The sequence below is a fragment of the Perca fluviatilis genome, chromosome 24 (genome assembly GCF_010015445.1).
Source record: "Perca fluviatilis chromosome 24, GENO_Pfluv_1.0, whole genome shotgun sequence".
In the NCBI taxonomy this organism is placed as follows: Eukaryota; Metazoa; Chordata; class Actinopteri; order Perciformes; family Percidae; genus Perca; species Perca fluviatilis.
The window spans coordinates 1,805,461-1,827,096 of NC_053135.1; the positions used below are offsets into that span (position 1 = coordinate 1,805,461).

Below are 21,636 nucleotides of genomic sequence, written 5' to 3' on the forward strand. Positions count from 1 at the left end.
TGTGTATTTGTGTGTCGTGTGTGTCTGTCTGTGTGTCTGTGTGTTGTGTATGTGTGTGTCTGTGTGTGTTGTGTGGTATGCGTGTGTTGTATGTGTGTGTGTGTATGTGTGTGTGTCTGTGTGTGTGTGTGTGTGTTGTGTGTGTTGTGTGTATTTGTGTGTTGTATGTGTGTGTTGTGTGTGTATGTGTGTGTCTGTGTGTGTTGTGTGTGTGTGTGTGTCTGTCTGTGTGTGTTGTGTGTGTATTTGTGTCACGTTGTGTTTATTGCGTATGTGTGTGTGTGTGTGTGTGTTTTTGTGTTGTGTGTATGTGTGTGTGTGTGTGTGTGTGTGTGTGTGTGTGTGTGTGTGTGTGTGTGTGTGTGTGTGAGTGTGTGTGTGTGTGTGTCTGTATCTGTATTGTGTGTGGTGTGTGTGTGTGGTCTGTATCTGTATTTGTGTGTGTGTGTGTCTGTGAGTGTGTGTGTGTGTGTGTCTATATTGTGTGTGTTGTGTGTGTCTGTGTGTGTGTTTGTTTTGTGTGTGTGTGTGTGTGTGTGTGTGTGTGTAAGTTGTTTGTGTGTGTGTAATGTGTGTATGTGTCTGTGTAAGTGTGTGTATGTGTGTGTGTGTATTGTGTGTGTGTGTGTGTCTGTATCTGTATTTGTGTGTGAGTGTGTGTGTCTGTGAGTGTGTGTGTGTGTGTGTGTGTCTGTATTTGTGTGTGTGTGTGTGTCTGTGTCTGTATTTGTGTGTTAATGTGTGTGTCTGTATTTGTGTGTGTGTGTGTGTGTGTAAGTGTGTTTATGTGTGTGCATAAGTTAAAAAAGTTAAAACTTGACTGAAGTTAAGTCTGAACACACACTCAGGATGTTCCATCTCAGCCTGGTTGGACCTGATGGTACCAAATGTCCTGTTTTTTTTTAACTTATTCTGCCCTTTGCTGTCAGGGCCTTCTCTTGTCTTGGAGGTAATAGGTTCCTCTATCAAATTTCATAGTCCAAGAAATGTTTTTTTTCGGATTTAGAATAATTTCCTTCATACAGTGCAGCCTTCAACAATGGATACTTTTACTTCCAATATCACTTATTGTCTGTTCTGCTTATAAATCACAATCTAAATCTACACCTTTAGCCTAACATTAGAAAGCTGTTTAACTCAATACAGATGGTAATGTGTATCTTATATAAATAACGCTCTGTTGTAGGCAGGCTTGGATTATCCATGAGGGCACTTGGGCCAGTGCCCAGGAGCACCAATCATTCACAACCAGTGGTGGGCAACTGGTCAACATTAAACAAAGATAGGTCCTCTTGGTCTGATTATTCATAAAAGGGTTTGGGCCATGCTGCAAATTACGTGGAGTTTTCCGGGAGAAATAACAAACCGGGGGAGGTCTGGGAGATAGGGCTAAAAAATGGGGTGTTGGCAGCTATGACCTAGGTGTTCATTGATTTCTTATTATAATAATGGCTTTTCAAGGTGGAGTTAAGTGAACACAATTCAGGACAGCACTTCCCAGCTTTAAGCACAAAACAAGTGCAGAAGGAATGACCTTTTGTCATTTCAATACAGTTGCATGTCACATTGAGTGTGTCAGAAAAGTTTCACATTATGCTTACCTCTATACTCAAACTGTATTTTAAGATTTGTGAATCATAAGCAGAATGTATTACTTATCAGTATGTCTGGTGTACGCGTATCTTTACTGTGTCAACAGCTTCTGCTACAGCTAAATTAGGTTTTGGACATACTATTGTTTATAAAATACCTATGATTTGATTATGTTTCATTTAAAAAACCTGCACGCTTGGTGGGTTGATGTTACACAGTGACAGTATTGTCTCATTGCTTGTTCTCCTCTCCTCTCACAGTTTCATGCTTAACATTTGTGTTGTCTTCCCGTCACTGTGTTAGTTTTTGCTTTTTCCAACGTTTTTAAATTGTTAAATTTTTCTTCTACACATTTTCAGCTTACATATTTTCTGATATAAAACTAAAATGGGTCAATTTGACCCAAAGTCAACATAAGGGTTAAACCATAGCTGCCAATACTCACGTTTTTGGCGCCATTTACAAACTCATACAGACACACTTCATCTCATGCAATCAGTGTCCTGCATTTGAGGCGATCATTCAATGTGATCTCACTTAACAGGAGATAGAAGTATGATGTAAGGGTCTTCATCACAGGACAGGCATTAAGGTAAGACCCAGGTGATGAGTGGCAGATGTGTGAGAGGGGAAGCAGACAGTTTTTGACTGACTGCAGTCGGACATCGGAGATTCACGCTTGTAAATGGTCAATCTGGCTGTAACTTTTAATTCGTTGCTGCCAACTGGGGTGGCAGCAGGGGTGGCAAGGCTTTCTTTTAGGGTGGCATTTGCCCCGGTAGATCCGCCCCTGATAAATAATCAGACCTCTAATGTCTAATGTTGACCAGTTGCCAGATCTTGTATGAAACGCATCCTATTCACACAATACACACACATATACACTTTTCAATCCGTTTGTCACCTCAACCTGGCAACCTATAACCCTCAACCTGGCAACCTATAACCCTCAACCTGGCAACCTCTAACCCTCAACCTGGCAACCTCTAACCCTCAACCTGGCAACCTCTAACCCAGTTGCCCAGTTGATCTCTGCGCAAGCTTTGCGGAAAGTTCAGACCCGAAAGCGAGCCGATAAAGATGTCAGGTGAAGGTGGTGTTCCCGCAAATAAATGTAAATATAGCTGTACATTTCAACAGTGTTGGGCGCAACAATTTACACGCATCTTACCTATAGTCATATCGATAAACCTCCACGTTTTTTGTAAGGTGTGTCGCATTGATTTTAATGTAGCGCACAGCGAGGAAAATGACATTACCCAGCACATTAAAACACAGCGGCACCATCACACAGAAGAGGCACATACAATGAGTTTCCTTTTTATTTTCATGACTATTTACATTGTAGATTCTCACTGAAGGCATCAAAACTATGAATGAACACATATGGAATTATGTACTTAACAAAAAAGTGTGAAATAACTGAAAACATGTCTTATATTTTAGATTCTTCAAAGTAGCCACCCTTTGCTTTTTTATTAATAAGGGAAAAACTTCCACTAATGAACCCTGACAAAGCACACCTGTGAAGGTAAAACCATTTCAGTTGACTACCTCATGAAGCTCATTGAGAGAACACCAAGGGTTTGCAGAGTTATCAAAAAGCAAAGGGTGGCTACTTTGAAGAATCTAAAATATAAGACATGTTTTCAGTTATTATCTAACTTTTTTTAAGTACATAATTCCATATGTGTTCATTCATAGTTTTGATGCCTTCAGTGAGAATCTATGTAAATAGTCATGAAAATAAAAAAAACAATTGAATCGATGAAGGTGTGTCAAACTTTTGGCCTGTACTGTAAAAGGGCACCGCGAGAGTTTCATCCTTCATCATGAAAGAACAGACAGAGGCAGAAACGTGAAGCAAGCTGAACTCAAGATGGCAATGTTGGTAGCACAGACTTACAGTAGGCTACACTGAACAGTAAACAACACCCGGTCATGCCACATGCCCTGCACAAATCTCCCAGATTTTGAAAAACCAAATGTTGACAGGTGCGGGTTAAACTCAAAACTGATCCCCAAGCAAAGGGGAGGAGCGAAAGTCTGTATATTAAGCCGGATGTGAACTGGAACTCTAAAACCCTGTGTGGCTGACAGAGAAACCAGCCATGGGACTGCTGCTGCCGATTCTTCTGGGCTTTCTTGCCGCTCTGATTGGAGGGCTGTACCTTCTCGGGGTGTTTCGACAGCGGCGACCAGGAGAACCCCCTTTGGATAAGGGGCTCATTCCCTGGCTGGGTCATGTCTTAGAGTTTCGCAGCAACACATTTAAGTTCCTAGAGAGGATGAAGCAAAAACACGGTGATGTGTTCACAGTACAGCTGGGAGGGTATTACTTTACATTCCTTCAGGACCCTCTATCGCTTGGATCATTTGTTAAGGAGAATCGAGAAAATGGACTTCCGGGAAGTTTGCTGTGCAGCTGGTGCGCAGAGTGTTTGGTTACACTGCTATAGAGAACGAACACACCATTCTCGATATGTACAGCAAGAAGCATCTGCAGGGGGATGGCCTGGAGCCAATGACACAATCCATGATGAGTAATTTGCAGAAGCTGATGTTGCACAACATTGGCTCACCGGCAGACCAAAGAACCTGGACGGAGGATGGACTGTTTATGTACTGCTACAATATTGTTTTCAGGGCCGGCTACTTATCTCTATATGGCAACGAGCCACACAAGTCAGAAGGAAGTGAGGAGAAAGACAGAGCTGAATCAGAAGCCTTATTTCACGAGTTTCGTAAATATGACCAACTCTTTCCCAGGTTTGCTTATGGGGTCCTGCCACCAAGGGAAGGTCGAAGCTTACAGAGGCTCCTGGGACTCTTCTGGAACGCTCTGTCAATTCAGAAGATGAAGACCAAGGACAACATCAGTCGCTGGGTGTGGGACATCCAGCGAGGCAAAGCGGAGATAGGTGTAAAGGAATCAATGATAGACCGGTACATGTTTGTGCTTCTTTGGGCCTCTATGAGCAACACGGGGCCTTCTTCATTCTGGCTGCTCCTCTTCCTTATGAAAAACTCAGAAGCCATGGCAGCAGTAAAGGAAGAGGTAAATAAGGTTTTGAAGGAATTTGGGCAAGAAGTCCGAGGTGGTGGCCCTTTAATCAACCTGACCCGTGAAATGCTGATGAAAACACCAGTCCTGGACAGTGTTGTGGAAGAGGTCCTCCGACTCACTACTGCACCCGTCCTCATCAGAGCAGTGATTCAGGATATGACCCTCAAGATGGCTGATGGGCGCGAATACTTCATCCGCAAGGGTGACAGAATGGCAGTCTTTCCTTACAGTGCAGTTCAAGTTGACCCAAACATCCACCCTGACCCACATTCATTCAAATATGATCGCTTTCTCAACCTAGACAGGAGCAGGAAAACACGTTTTTACAAACAAGGGAAGAAGGTGAAGTTTTACAACATGCCCTGGGGGGCTGGGGTCTCCATGTGCCCTGGGCGTTTCTTTGCCACCAATGAGCTGAAGCAGTTTGTTTTCCTCATGTTGATTTATTTTGAGTTTGAGCTGAAGAATCCTGACGAGAAGATACCAGAGATGGACGTCAGTCGATTTGGCTTTGGAACGATGCAACCTGACAGAGACATTCGGTTCCGATACAGACTCAAATATTAAACCAGAGATCTTCAACAGGGGTCCCGGACCCTAGGGGGTCCTCAGAGTCACTGCAGGGTAGGGCCTCCAAATTATTGTTAATTTTTAAAGTTTTCATCAAAAATTAAAAGTCTTAACATGAATCAACAGCAAATATAGAACCCCACTGATGATAGGCTTACTGGCCTATAGGTAAGGTATAGCCACTATAGCTATCCACAGATATAGTTAGTCCTTAAGGGTTCACATGTATGTTTAACATTAAAAACATGATTTGTAAAATCATGCCAGATAATTTTTAATATCTTAATATTCATATGCAAAAAGGGGTCCCTGCTCCGTCTCTCTTTCGGTTAAGGGGTCCCTGGCTTAAAAAATGTTGAAGACTCCTGTATTAAACTAATCCATCGTTTTCTGACAAAGTGTTTTCTGATTTTGATCATCTCTGCACATTTGACAATTATGTAGGAAACATGAGATTCCACAACGAAGTATTGTTTTCATCTCCATACCAGTGATGTGATAAGCACATTATGAATGTGGCTTCAAAACTTGTGTTTTAAAGCGCCCATATTCTGCTCAATTTCAGGTTCATAATTGTATTTTAAGGTTGTACCAGAATAGGTTTACATGGTTTAATTTTCAAAAAACACCATATTTTAGTTGAACTGCATATTGCTGCAGCTCCTCTTTTCACCCTGTGTTCAGGTCTCTGTTTTAGCTACAGAGTGAGACATCTCTTCTTCTTCTTCTTCTGTACTATCTTTGATTGCACTTGCACATGCTCAGTAGCTCAGATCGTAGATCAGATGTCAGCTAGCTCCATAGACAGTAAAAGAAAGGCTGTTTCTCCAACTTCAGTCAGTTACAGGGCAGGATTAGCTGGGAGACTTCTTCTAAACATAAGAACATGCATAAGAATGCTAACGTTTTGGCTTGTGACGTCACAAGTCGTGCCGATTTTGACCAGCTCACCAGGAGACTGAAGGCAGGACACATTCAGAAACCATATCTCACTCAGAACACCATGGATGTAATTTTTCAAAGTTTGTATGTGTGTGGAAGCACCAGAGACACAAAATAACATAATATGGGTAGTTTAATATTTTTGTGTATAACTATATTGTCAACCATATTCTAAATAAGAACTACAATCAATTTCCCTCCAGTTGTACTATGCACAAATCCACTACTATGGTTTATATTTTGAACATGTTATTATGAATATAGCTCACTAATCAGAGAGCAGTTCATTCTAATCAACCATAATTCAGTAATCTTTGTATAAACAAATTATGTCGGTTTAATAGAATATTGTGAATATTATGGATGCTTCTTTGCAAAGCTTTTTTTTCCAGTATGATATAATTTCTAGCAGGTGTTGCACTTTAAAGTGTTTTCTAATATTCTAACATTTTGAGTGTTGGGACTAGTTAAACATTACTTGTTACCTAATGTAAATGTCTATATATGGATGAGAAACTAAAAAGAAGTAGAAAAAGCTGAGATGCCATTGCTTTGTCATCATGATGTAAGTTAATAATTAGTTCAACAGAAATGCTTCTCTGTTTGTGTAACCTTAAGAGAGCCAGCGTTAGGTATGGGAGGTGTGCGCACCTGTTAGCTATACTGATGGCTTGTTAATTAACATGATTATACTAAAATAAAAAAACAGTATACTAAAAATAAGCTTCTGTAACTATGGGGAACATTATTTCTTTATTACGGGCATGACAATAGATTACAGAAGAGACAGGTGAGGACTGTCAACAAAGTTAGTGTAATAACCAAAGGGTCTGAAGACCAAAACAATTACAATTGAACAGAAATAGCCCGAGAAACTATTAAATTAAGAATAAATAATTAGAGAGCGGTCTGAAGACCGTTCAGTTGACATTTGTTGCCGACATTAACTTGAGCCTTGCGGTGAAGACTGCATTGAAAATTGAAAATTAAAAACAGTATATTAAAAATAAGCTTCTGTAACTACGGGGAACAACGGCTCTGAGTTGCCGAACTCTATGTTCTCTGTTTATCTATCTGTTTAACTGTTTTAACTGCTCTTTATTCGCATATTTTATCCCTCTTGCTCTTATTCTTATACATATAAATTCTTATATATATACATCTTATATATTTGCACTGTCAATTTTATTCTTTTCTTTTAATGTTTTGTAATTGTTTGTAATCGTTTCCTAACTGCTCATTCATGTTTTATGTAAAGCACTTTGATTGCCCTATTGCTGAAATGTGCTCTAGAAATAAAGCTGCCTTGCCTAGCCTTGCCTAAAATGCTTGTGAGTTTTTGGTATTTTTTCAACCTGTATATAAATAATAAAGCCTTCATTTGACGAAATAACAAAAGGATTATATTTTACTGTGGTCCACAAGCTTTATTGTTTTAAAATATAATTACTCAATAACACATGACTGCACTGTGTTTTAGCTATCACCACATTTAAACAACATACCTAGTCGTTGCTGATATCTCACTATCATTCCACTGCTGACTATGCAGTTTTGCATAAGTGTTTTTTTTGTAAGGCGTACCATACATATAGCAGCATTTGGCCAATTGCTGACGTAACTTACGTAATTTTGTGATATGTTTTGAGCGCATTACATTTAACAGTTTTACAATGGAGTATGTTGACACAAAATAACACATTGGTGATTTAGTTTGAGTAAGAAAAACAGTTCACATATTTCAAAGATGTCATTGAATGCATCTTGTGTCAGATCAGTGAAAAGTGATCCACAGTTTAGTCCACGTTGACTTCTATTAGGCTGACTGTGAAGAGTGTTGTTTTAGATTTTGGGATATGTTTACGTCACAGGTCAGTAGCTCTACTGTGGTTTATTGGGATGCTAAAGGTCATGGCTTGACCTCTGTGATTGTAAAAGCAGTTATCAGCTTGGAGAACAAAGTGACATGAAGCAGGGCTCAGTTTACAATGTTCTAAAGCAGAGGTTAATCAAACTCAATTTCCCAGAAGGCCACACTGGAAACTTAAGAATCACACCAAGGGGCAGACATGTTTAGTTTATTCCCATGCTTTTATTTCATCGAAAAAGTCAAGGATATTTTACTGGATTATTGCAGTGTCTCATATAGTCTTCTCACTTACAGTTTGGTCCACACGAAGCACCCCAAAAATAACTTAGCCATCAAAGGAAATAAGGGACAGGATTTTTAGAGAAAAAGTAACAAAAACATTGGGAAAAACTGCCAAGAAAAGGCCCCAAAATTTTCGTAGGAAGAAGTGGCAAAAGCGTCGGGAAAAAGGCACCTAAAGCTTCTGCAAAGTGATGAGGAGGAGAGTAAACATTTTCTAACAATCGCTCCATTCACTTCCATGACATACAGTTACAGGCCAAAAGTTTGGACCACCTTCTCATTCAATGCGTTTTTCCTTTTTATTTTCATGACTATTTACATTGTAGATTCTCACTGAAGGCATCAAAACCGTCAGATAAACACATATGGAATTATGTATAACAAAAAAGTGTGAAATAACTGAAAACATGTCTTATATTTTAGATTCTTCAAAGTAGCCACCCTTTGCTTTTTGATAACTCTGCAAACCCTTGGTTGTTCTCTCAATTAGTTCATGAGGGGTAGTCACCTGAAATGGTTTTACCTTCACAGGTGTGCTTTGTCAGGGGTTAATTGGTGGAAGTTTTTCCCTTATTAATAAAAAGCAAAGGGTCTTCTAAGATCTAAAATAAGACATGTTTCAGTCCACTGTTAGTATAATTAAAATGTTTTCATCTGATTTGAAAGTATCTTTAAGAGAGGTGGGTAAGTTTATAGATAAAGAAAAAGGGCATCAGAATAAAGGAGGATTGGTTCAAGGTATGAGTTCACACAGATAAACCATTAGCAGGGCCACACATCCAATATATTTAAACCTAAAACATGGCCAACTAGCTACCAGATGAATGCATTGGCCATGAAACATTTCGATAAAAAAGCACGTGTGAGACTTCTTACCTTTTTCTATGTTTAGAAGCAGAAGTTGCCATTTTGATGATTTCTTCATCCAACCTGGAACTACAGCGTCTTTGTACAATGAATCAAAGCGAGGATCCTTAAATCATGCTCTCCGTCCGATAGCAGCGTCACTTCAAGTTAGCATCGTTTGTGAGTGATTTGCATGAAGCTAACACGAGGTGGAGTGCGATTGTAGTCCTTCCAGCTTCCAGTTTTGTAGTCCAGCCTGAAAATCCACAACTGAGCGGTTATGTATTTATCTTTTTCAGATTAAAAGGTCTTACAGTGCATCCCTGATGGAAATGTTTGCCGTTAAGCGCGCCATCTTGGCCGTACCAGAATGCAGTGGGTGAGTGTGTTAATAATCACTTCCTGGCGTCCGCTGCTACATATACTAAGCGTGGGAACAGCTTACTGGGCGATTTATGCTGGAAAAGGTTCGGATTCTCCGAAACTCCTTTTGGTCAATGGGTTAACCCGTAATGTTGTCTTCAGGGTCAAAATTAACACTTTTAGGGGATTGTTTTTAATTTTTGACACATTTTCTCCACATTTTTTTCCTTTTTTGTCACTTTTTCAATATTTTGTCCACAGCATATACACACGAGACACACACATAGCGCAGATACACACACACACACACACACACACATAAACATACACACACACACACACACACACACACACACACACACACACACACTGTTAACCCTGTGTTTGTCTTCTGGATCAAAATTAACACTTTTTGGACATTGTTTTTATTTTTGACACATATACACACACACACCACACACACACTCACACATCCACACACATGCACACTCCACACAGGACACACACACACACATACACACAACACACACACACACACCCACACACACACACACACACACACACACACATATTCCTTTTAAAATTAACCCTTTTCTCCTTTTTATTTTGACACATTTTCTACATTTTGTCCCTTTTGACGCCACCCCACACACACACACCACCACACCCCACACACACCCCCCCCGACACACACACACACACACACACACACAGAGACACACACGACAGGGCACCACATTCTCCACACCTCCCACACACACCCACACACACACATACCCACACACACCACACACAATATATACACACAGACACACACACACACACACACAACACACACACACACACAACACACCACATAACACACACACACACACACACACACCACACACAACAGACACACACATTCTCACATACACACACACACACACACACACACACACACAACAGACACACATTTCCACACACACACACACACACACACACACACACCACACACACACACACACTGTTAACCCTGTGTTGTCTTCTGGGTCAAAATTAACACTTTTTTGACCTTTTTTATTTTGACACATACATATACTCACACACAGCACACACACACACACACACACACACACACACACACAACACACATCACTACACACACACACACACACAGACACTGTAATGCAAAATTACCGCGTAAAGCATGATTCCTTATATTCTTATGTTTAATTTGTGCGTTGGTTTCTCTTACAGTGCTGAAGAGTTCATCTCATCCCACATGGAGATGCTGACTCGGATTTAAGGTGAGAATCACAAAGTCTGGAACATAATGTCTGTCTAACAGATAAAAGGTACAAGGTCACCCTCAAAACTAGCTCTAGGGGGGTGAAAAGTCTTACAGGGAGGGGAGGTGTGTGAGATGTATACGTGTGTATTTCCTGGTTATCTTCATGTGTATCAGATTGCCTGTATAAATTGTAGCTTCATAATAAGCCAAGTGTGTGTGTGCTATCACTCTGAAGTTGCATATATGTTCCTGTTCACTCATTTTAATAAACCCGTTCCACCGGCTGTTGTGTCTTTTGTGAAATGTTATGTTCTTACTATATTTGCAAAATATATTTTTTAATAAAATATATAACAAAAACCCTAACTTGGTTTAGTCTTCCTATCTTATTTGTTTCCACTTTAAATACATTTTCAAAACTTCACTCCTGCTGCAAAGAACTTCCACAACAACACACACAGCCCTTTCTCACACACTCTCACATACACACACACACACACACACACACACACACACACACACACACACACACACACACACACACACACACACACACACACACACCCCCCCCCCACCCCCCCCCCCCCGAGAAAGAGCACAGCTTTAGTGAATGATATTACAGAATATAAAGAGATTGCAACAAGCTTTGAGTAGAATATTACAGAATATGAGGGTTTATAACAAGCTTTCGTGAATGATATTACAGAATGTAGAGTTTATAACAAGCTTTAGTGAAGATGATTAAAGTATAGAGTTTATAACAAGCTTTAGTGAATGATATTACAGAATATAAGAGCTTATCAACAAGCTTTTGTGAGTAGATATTACAAATATAAGAGCTTTATTTAGCGGTGAATGATATTACAGATATTAGAGCTTATAACAAGCTTTAAGTGAATGATATTACACGAATATAAGGCTTATAACAAGCTTTAGTGAGCGATATTACAGATACGAGGCTTATAACAAGCTTTAGAGAGTAGCATATTGAATATGAGAGCTTATAACAAGCTTTGAGTGAGATATTAAACTTTTGTTGTTTTGCTCTGCTTTGTGTGGCTTTTTGCTCGCTTTGTGTGTTTAGAATATAAGAGCTTATAACAAGCTATAGTGAATGATATTACAGATATAAGAGTTTATAACAGCTTTAGTGAAGACGATATTAAAAAGAATATAAAAGCTTATAACAAGCTATAAGTGAATGATATTACAGAATATAAGTTTATAACAAGCTTTAGTGAGCATATTACAATCTGAGCATAACAAGCTTTAGTGAATATTACAGATATAAGGCTTTAACAAGCTTTAGTGACGATATTAAGAGAATGGGAGCTTATAACAAGCTTTAGTGAATGATATTACAGAATATAAAGAGCTTATAACAAGCTTTAGTGAATGATATTACAGATATAAGAGCTTATAACAAGCTATAGTGAATGATATTACAGAATATAAGAGTTTATAACAGAGCTATAGTGAGCGTAATTAAAGATATAGAGGTTTATAACAAGCTTTAGTGAATGATATTACAGAATATAAGGAGCTTATAACAAAGCTATAGTGAATGATATTACAGAATATAAGAGTTTATAACAAGCTTTAGTGAAGCTTGATATTAAAAGAATATAAAGAGTTTATAAAGCTATAGTGAGACATATTAAAAGAATATAAGAGCTTATAACAAGCTTTAGTGAGCGATGTGCAGAATATAGAGTTTATAACAAGCTTTAGTGAACATATTAAAGAATATAAAAGAGTTTATAACAAGCTTTGAGTGAATATTACAGAATATAAGAGCTTATAACAAGCTTTTAGTGAGCATATTAAAAAGAGAATATAAAGAGTTTATAGCAAGCTTTAGTGAATATTACAGATATAAGGGCTTATAACAAAGCTTTAGTGAGCGATATTAAAGAATATAAGGTTTTGCTTTTTGTTTGTATAGAGTTTATAACAAGCTTTAGTGAATATTACAGAATATAAGAGTTTATAACAAGCTTTGAGTGGGTTTTGCTTTGAATGTGGTAGAATATAAGAGTTTATAACAAGCTTTAGGTGAATTTACAGAATATAAGGTTATAACAAGCTTTAGTGAAGATGATATTAAGGAATATAAGGTTTTAACAAACTTTAGTGAAGTATTACAGAATATAAAAGAGTTTATAATGAAGCTTTAGTGAATGATACAAGAATATAAGAGCTTACTAACAAGACTATAGTGATGATATTACAAGAATATAGGGTTTTAACAAGCTTTAATGTGAGCATATTAAAGAATATAAGGCATATAACAAGCTATAGTGAGTGATATTACGTTAGGGTTTGTAACAGCTTTTGGTGAGGGATAATACAGATATAAAGAGTTTCATAAACAGCTTGGTGAGTGATAGACATATAATTAATAACAGCTATAGTGAATGAATTACAGTGTAGTTGATAACAAGCACTTATGAGAAATTAAAAGATATAAAACTTAATTGTTGATTAAGTTTGTAATGTGTAGTATTCTGAGGAAAACTTTAAGTGATATTACGGATATAGAGCTTAAACAAACTTAGTGAGATATTAAGAATATGGAGCTTAAATAAGCTTTGTGAATATTACAGAATATAAGAGTGAACAGCTTTAGTGAATATATAACAGAATATAAAGAGCTTATAACAAGCTTTAGTGAATGATATTACAAATATAAGGAGTTTATAACAAGCTTTTAGAGACAGGCAGAGGAGGGAGAGACAGGGAGGGGACAGGCCAGGAGAGAAGGAGGGCAAGGCAAGAGAGAGAGAAGGAGACAGAGGCAAGAGAGGAGGAGGGAGAGACAGGGGAGTGAGAAGCCAGGTAGGCTAGAGCTTCACAGAAAATATGTACAAAACACTACAATATATACATTTCAGTACTTATATGCACGAGGTATCCATAAATGAATAAATCAAAAGAACTGGGAAGAATATTCCAAAACTTCAGCCTGAAAACCTGGAAAATACTTATAATAAAAACATATACTAACCAAACTCTTAGAGCACTCTGAAGCAGGCCTATGAAAACTGGGAATGAATTGACCCAAGGTTATTATTTGCAGAAAGATTAAGGTTAATTATATTCTGTATAATGACTTTAAAGTACATTTGCTGTCCCCCACTTCACTACTACTATAAATTTTTTAAATGGGAACTTTTTACTTATGAGTGGAGCATGAGAAATGTGTGGTATTAAGCACAAATTTTCAGTTAATTATAAGATACTTTTCCACAACTAGTATTAACACAGGCAAAAAAATTACTTTTAGCCATGAGTGTTTAGATAAAGGCCCTTCTGATAAAGAGAACACTGTAAATGCACTGCGGGTATAATCAGGAACAAGCCACTTCTTAGTGACCTTTCCAGCTTGCTTCAAATGTGCAGACTGCAAGGACACTAACATAAGGGCAGTAGTCAAAATACGTCAGGTTTGAACTGTCAGGACTAGATGAATGATAGTGAGGCACTTTGAATAACCTCAGCTGTAAAAACAAATAAGAAATAAATGAACAATATGCGTGTCTGCAGTAAAAGAGGAACTATAATTCATCCTGTCCACACAGCTTCCTCTCTGTAATAACTAGCTGACAGCTCTCAACGAGTTTCTACAAGACACTAAACAGACGCTTTCTAAAGTGCCCGCCTTCTGCCTGTCTCTGATTGGGTAGAACTCCTCTATGGCGGTTCCTATTGGCCGCTCGTGTTGTCACTCACCACACTGATAGCTAGCCAGTGAAAACAGCGATAGATAAAGCTTTCGCTCCCTTGGGGCGAATTCAGAGACCTTAAAACGTAACGTAGACAACATCAAGCTAGCTTAAACAACGCAGAAAAGGTCACGTAACTCACCTGCTAACGTGTTTTTAAGCAGATCGTTAAGAAATCAGACACACACTCAACTTTTACAAGTTGACCGGGAGACACTCTGCCCCACCTTATACACACGGACTCCAACCAAAGATCGTGTATTCGCGAGACGAGGAGTCACTCTGGAGCTGAAAAATGGAGCGAGGAACAGCTAGCATAGCCGTTACCAAGGCGACGGATTAGGTGATCGCGTGAAATATAGCCACAAATGACACTTACAAAATAACTATACGAACGAATACTGTTTATGTTATACGATATATATTTAAACTTACATCAAATGTAGGTATATGTTGTACAAATGCGGCTTTTTCATTACAGCTCACGGACTGATGAACCCGGGAAACAGACAAGAGTGATACCTCCTATTTTTCTCCTATCTCGGCGAACATTAACAGGATGTGATGTCACGAAATTCCTTATATTCCATAAAATGTATTTATTTATTTATTGAGCTTAACATACCACCAATATTTAATGTTATGTATTAAAAATATTTTAACAATAATCATATAATTGATTATGTAACTTATTTAAAATTTAAAATAAAATAAAGTACCGTTTTATTTAATAATATACAATTAAAAAAATATATATTTTTGTTTTTATTTTTTATAAAATATAATAAAAAACGGCATTTATAAAAGGTTGTCACAAATAAAATATATATTTTATAAATTATATATTATGATATAACATATATTATATTATAGTGATTTAAAGATTTTTTATTTTAAAAAGTTGAACAAAAAACGGAGATTGTGTAGATTTGTGTAATGTGTGCAGTGTTTTCTTCATATTTATACATAGAGTATGTGCAGAATATCAACAAATATATAGCACACAGTCACACAGTAAGAAAAAGCATCAAAGCGCAGAAAAAAGCATCATAAAAGAGGTAAAAATAAGCATAAAAATCTATTATTATATTATGATATTATAAATGCATCACGTCAAGTTTTGTGTGTCACCTTATTTCTGGCTATTGTTGTTTTTGCAATAATAATAATAAAATAATAATCCTGTGGATTCTTCTGTTAAATTCTTTCTTAAAACACATTTTGCTTTCATGTGATGTTGTCTTTCTCTTTGTCTTTTCACCCTATCACCTGTTCTTTTCATTTTTTTCATTGAAATGTCACTTTTTCTGTCCTTTAAAGCTGCCCCATCTTCAGTTTTGACTATTACAATGATGTAACACACACACACACACACACACACACACACACACACACACACACACACACACACACAGATACAGTATATATACACACAGACACACACACAGACACATACACACACACACAGACACATACACACACACACAGACACATACACACACAGATACAGTATATATACACACACACAACCAGGGTTCAAAATTAGCACCGTTTATCAGCCAAATGCTAGTGAAATATGCAAGTGGCTGGTAGATTTGCTTCACTCACCAGCCAAAAAACCCAATGGTAATCTATTGAGTGGCTGGTAATATTTAAACATTCTTTAGCCATTTGGCTGGTAGACGAAAAAATTAATTTTGAAGCCTGCACACAACCAAAGAGACACACACACACACACACACACACACAACCAAAGAGACACACACACACACACACACACACACATACAGACACTTAAAAAAGAAACAGGCTTTAAGAAAGACAACGGTCAGATTTTATGGATCTCTGTTTTGTCATTTGTATTCTTGTGATTGTTATATCTGTGAAAGGCTATTTAAATAAACTTGACTTACTTCATGTTTGCTGGTAGTACTGGTAGTACTGGTAGTATTGGTAGTATTGGTAGTACTGGTAGCTGGTATTCCTATAAACTCCTTCATCCCAAAACCAAAAGCTGAGAACAGACAAAGCAGATAAATCACATTATAAAAGATGTTTCAAAACACAGTGTGGGAGTAGGGGGGGTATTTCATTGTGTATGTGTGTGTATATGTGTGTATGTGTGTGTCTCTGTGTGTGTGTGTGTGTGTGTGTGTATATATATATGTATGTGTGTGTATATATATATATATGTATGTGTGTGTGTGTGTGTATGTATGTATGTATGAATAGTGAATATCTTGATCCTCCACCCTGCCCTGATGACATTAAAATCATAGAGACTTACTACGATAAAAAATGCCTAAATCAAAGGCGTAACGAATATCTCCCACCCCCACCCTGGTACCTGAACGTGCCGCCACCTAATCCAACGTTTTTCCCTGTAGCAACCCACTTTACATATGAAGAGGTACAGACTGTTTTAAATGGCCTTCCCAACAACAAAGCCAGTGGCAAGGATGGCGTGACATATGAGACCCTTAAATCCACACAGTCATGTCAGATTTTAACAACAATCTTTAATGTCTGTCTTGAAAATAAGAGAGTACCAGATTCCTGGAAAGGAGCTTTAGTACACCGTATTCCAAAAAAAGACAACATTCCTGAAGATCCATCAACATGGAGGGATATATCCCTCCTCCCAACCATCTACAAGGTATTTATGAAATGCATACTGGCCAGAGTCCTCCCTTGGCTGGTGGAGGCTGACATCTTATCCACCAAGCAAAAGGCATATATCAACAGGCAAGGTATGAACGAACATGTGTTTTGCCTAAAAACAGGAATTGATGACTTTAAGCATGAGTCCTGCAGACTGCACTTAGTCTTTTTAGACTTTAGAGATGCATTTGGGACTCTACCGCACAATGTCATGATCAGATCACTAGAGGAAATACAACTACCTCAACTGTTCATCGACATAGTGAAAGATGTGTACAGAGACTCCTTTATTGAAGTAATCTGTGGAAAACAGCTTACTCACCCAACACCACTTCAAATAGGCATTAAGACTGGCTGTCCATGGAGCGCAGTTCATTTTATAATTGCCATTAACCAATGGATAAAGTGGATGTGTCAATGTGCCCCACCTCATGCCATCTCCCCCAACCCAGTACAGGGCTATGCTGATGATGTCCAGATAGCCTCCAGAGATGAGAGCATAATTACAAACATGCTCACCAGGACAGATTCCTTTCTGGACTGGTCAGGTCTGGAGATTAGGGAGACAAAATGTGCTGTTCTGTACGAGAGGAGGAGTGGAGGGAATCGATGGTGTCATTCAAAACCTGATAAATGCCCTGAGTTCACAATAGCATCAAAACCCATATGTGTATATTCTCTTCATGAGACATACAGCTACCTTGGACATAAAATCAATATTGCAGGAGAATGGAAGGAGCAAGTGTGACGTGGGAGCAGGGAAATAGGGCCCAAACGCAGAGAAGAGGCAGGTAGGCAGAAGGCGGTCAAAACTGAGGTATTTAATAATAACAAAAAACGGCAGCACAAGGGCTGGAAAACACACAAAAGCAAACACAGACGGCAGGAGCAAACAGAACACATGAACCGGCAAACATCAGACATGGGGAAGGACACAAGACGATCTGACAAAAGACAAAGGGAACACAGAGGCTAAATACATGAGGTAATTAACAAACGAGGGACAGGTGATACAACAGGTGAAACACATCAGGGCAGGGCAGGACAATCAACAAAGGCGGGAAAACACCAAAAGAGAAGCTAGACATGACAAGACAGAAAGCAGACTATCAAAATAAAACAGGAAACAGAACACAAACGGGGAAACATGAACTTGACCAAAAACAACATTAAACACAAGGGAGAAGAACAACAAAAACAGGAAACATACAGAAAACAACGAAGAAGCAACAGAAATGGCACAAAACACAAGGCAAAATGCAGAACAAAAAACTGAAACCACAACAGCAAGTAAACACCATCTTGGCCGAGTTCTCCAACACTCACATCCAGCAGAAAGTTCTGAATGAAATGAATAATAAAATAGTGAGCTTAGTGCGAAAATGGTTTGGACTCAACACACACAGCACCCGTGACATTATCTTCCACCCCCAGTGGGGAGGGGGGCTGGGAGGACCAAACATAGACTGGATCTACACCAGCATGCGGATTTCCCATCTTCTGAACATGCTGACCAGTGACGATAAAGATGTTCGGGAGCTGGCTCGATCTCGATCCTCCCTGTTCCTGGACCTAAGAAGACGCAAGGTCCCGTTAGCCAGGGAGTCGGATCCCCACTTCCTAGGATTCAAAAGAAAAAACAGTGGAAAGCTTGATACCCACTCTGCTGGTTTTGGGGTCTGGTCTGACTGGCCAGATCTGAATGACCTCTGTATCAGAACAGGAGTGTCACTGGAGTGGGTGCGGTCTGACTCTGGGACTGTGATGGTCTCAGAGGACATTATAACTGACCCTCACACTGCCGTCAAGGCAACAGCCACATATGGTGGTCACAGCCACCTGCTAACATCTGCAGGTGCCCCGCGAACTCTGATGGATTTACACCAACATCAACAACATCAACACTGGACCGGACTGAGACTTCAGGGGAAACTTGCATGTCTTCCCTCTGCTGATCACTCTGCTGATCACTCTGCTGATCACTCATTCCTCAAGAACTCTGCACTCAATGAGGACATCCTCACATTCACAGTAAAAGCCAGATTACAAGTTCTCCCTACCAGACTCAACCTCTCTATCTGGTTTCCCACAACTCAGGCCCCTCGTTGCTTGCATCACACCTCAGAACATATCACCGAAACTCTGTCTCACATCCTAAATGGTTGCCATGCCTACAAAGGAATGTACATAGCACGTCATGACAGAATAGTAGACCTCCTATCACTGCAGAAAGAGATGTGTTAAAAATGACACAACATGTGTAGTCCCTGAACACACTCACCACATGTGTTAAAATTCTACACACGTTGTGTCATTTTTAACACAAGAGTTGTGTCATCTCTTTTTGCAGTGTATTCTCAAAGACTTCGGTAAGGAGACAATAAAAAAAATTAGATGTAAATACTTAAAATTTCCTGTCTCGCCAAAGGTGAAAGAAATGCAATTTAAAATTATGAATAGGATTTATCCCACTAATGATTTCTTAAAACAGAGATTTAAAATGGATGTAGGAAACTGTACCCAAAGGCCAGTGTTTTGTTTCCAGATTTGTGTGCATGGTGACTTATGATGGGGGGGTCTGGGGGTCCATCCCCTGAAAATTTTGAGCATTAAATACTTAATTTCCTGAATTCTGGTGAATTTTTATGCCCTTTTTTTAAATTTTTTTTTTTTTTTTTTACCTTTTTCTGAATCAATTTATGCTGGAAATATCTTTATCTAAAGGGAAACAGAGATTACAATCCAAATATAAAAAACATAATGGAATATTTTGCAGTAAGGCTCTCAGGCATTCTGTATTGCTTTCATCTATTTATTCTCCTTTGGATCGATGTTTCTAATTATATCTGAGTCAGCACACATGTAGCCTAGGCATCATTTACTCTTCCCACTTTTGCTTCTTTTGTTGAGGAAGTAACCACCTTAAATGTGCATATTAAAATTATTCACCTGAATGATACATGAATTAATTTTAATGAATTAATAAACCCTGGACTGTACACTGCAAAAAGAGATGTGTTAAAAATGACACAACGTGTGTAGAATTTTAACACATGTGGTGAGTGTGTTCAGGGACTACACATGTTGTGTCATTTTTAACACATCTCTTCACTATAGTGAAAGACATATCACACCATTTCCCTCTCTCAGTAAGAATGTATAAACATTCTCAGGTAAAACCATCCATGTTCTGCAGAAGTAATCCTAGCACTCTCTTACACCTGGTGGCCAATACACCAGATGTAGTTATTATCAATGAGGAGTCCAGGGAGGTGCATATTTTGGAGGTAGGCTGCAGCTTTGATTCCAGCATGGAGGAGTCTTTCTACACCAAAGTAGTTAAATACCAACCACTCCTAAACACCATCTCAGAGCTGGGCTATAGGTGCACATTACTAGTTTTCATATTTGAAAATTTGTGTATTTGCTTCTCTCCTGCAGCTGCAGCACCTACATGTAGTTCCAGTATTTGGAACAAAGATGGCGCCGTTTCATTACTTTGTCTCCTGCTGATCAAACAGAGAGACTTGAACTGGATGTTATGAAGAAAAGCATCCACATGTATCCCCTCTGAGTTTCTTCTTAAATGACCTCTACGTTGATTTGAAGTTAATGAAACTTTTCTTTTGTCTTTAAGCATCATTTTACACATATGCCTCAAATTAAATCAGAATCAGAAGAATCAAACTAATAAAACCAGCTGTTGACGTTTGGTTGGCCCTTATTCTGTCGTTTTTGTCGTTTCTTTGACATTTTTGTTGCTATATTTTAAATGTTTTGACCCTTATTTTAACGTTTTTGATACTTCACACACACACACACACACACAGACAAGACACACACACAAGACACAGGACACAGACACACACACACAAACGACACACACAGACAAGACACAGACACAGGACACAGACACACACACACAGACAAGATACACACACACACACACACACACACACACACACACACACACACAGACAGAACACAGACACAGGACACACACACACACACACAACAGACAAGATAAACACACACACACACACACACACACACAGACACACACACACACACACACACACACACACACAGACACACACACTCTCAGAGACACACACACACACACACACACACAGACAAGACACAGACAAGACACAGACGCACACAGACACAGACACTCACACAGACACACACTCTCACACACAGACACACGCACATACACAGACACACACTCTCCACACACACACACAGAAACATACACACAAACACACACTTTTTAAAGTTTTGAGCCCCAATTTTTAACTTTTATTTCACTTTTTTTTAAACGTTTTTGTCATTTTTTCTACATTTTTCTAGGTTCTTTCACATATTTGGCTGTCATATGAGCGGAAAAAATAGACGTGACTTGTTTTCATGTTGTTTTTGCCTCATGATAGTCACCACCAGC

General features: G+C 38.7%; 1 protein-coding gene and 2 long non-coding RNA genes across 3 annotated transcripts; 1 reads left to right on the plus strand and 2 right to left on the minus strand.

The window, feature by feature from the left end:
• Positions 1–700: 700 nt before the first annotated feature.
• LOC120554030 lies at positions 701–20,519 on the minus strand. The gene is made up of 3 exons (XR_005638281.1): positions 20,430–20,519; positions 18,699–18,701; positions 701–721 (listed from the first exon to the last, which is right to left on the minus strand). It is a non-coding gene; the product is annotated as an uncharacterized LOC120554030 (long non-coding RNA).
• On the plus strand, positions 3,685–5,242 carry LOC120554028 (7-alpha-hydroxycholest-4-en-3-one 12-alpha-hydroxylase-like). The gene is given in 2 exon segments (XM_039792600.1): positions 3,685–3,978; positions 3,981–5,242. Coding segments are annotated over 2 exon segments (1,521 nt in total). The 5' UTR covers positions 3,685–3,704; the 3' UTR covers positions 5,228–5,242.
• Positions 13,784–15,066, minus strand: LOC120554029. The gene is made up of 3 exons (XR_005638280.1): positions 14,967–15,066; positions 14,674–14,842; positions 13,784–13,841 (listed from the first exon to the last, which is right to left on the minus strand). It is a non-coding gene; the product is annotated as an uncharacterized LOC120554029 (long non-coding RNA).
• Positions 20,520–21,636: the final 1,117 nt, after the last annotated feature.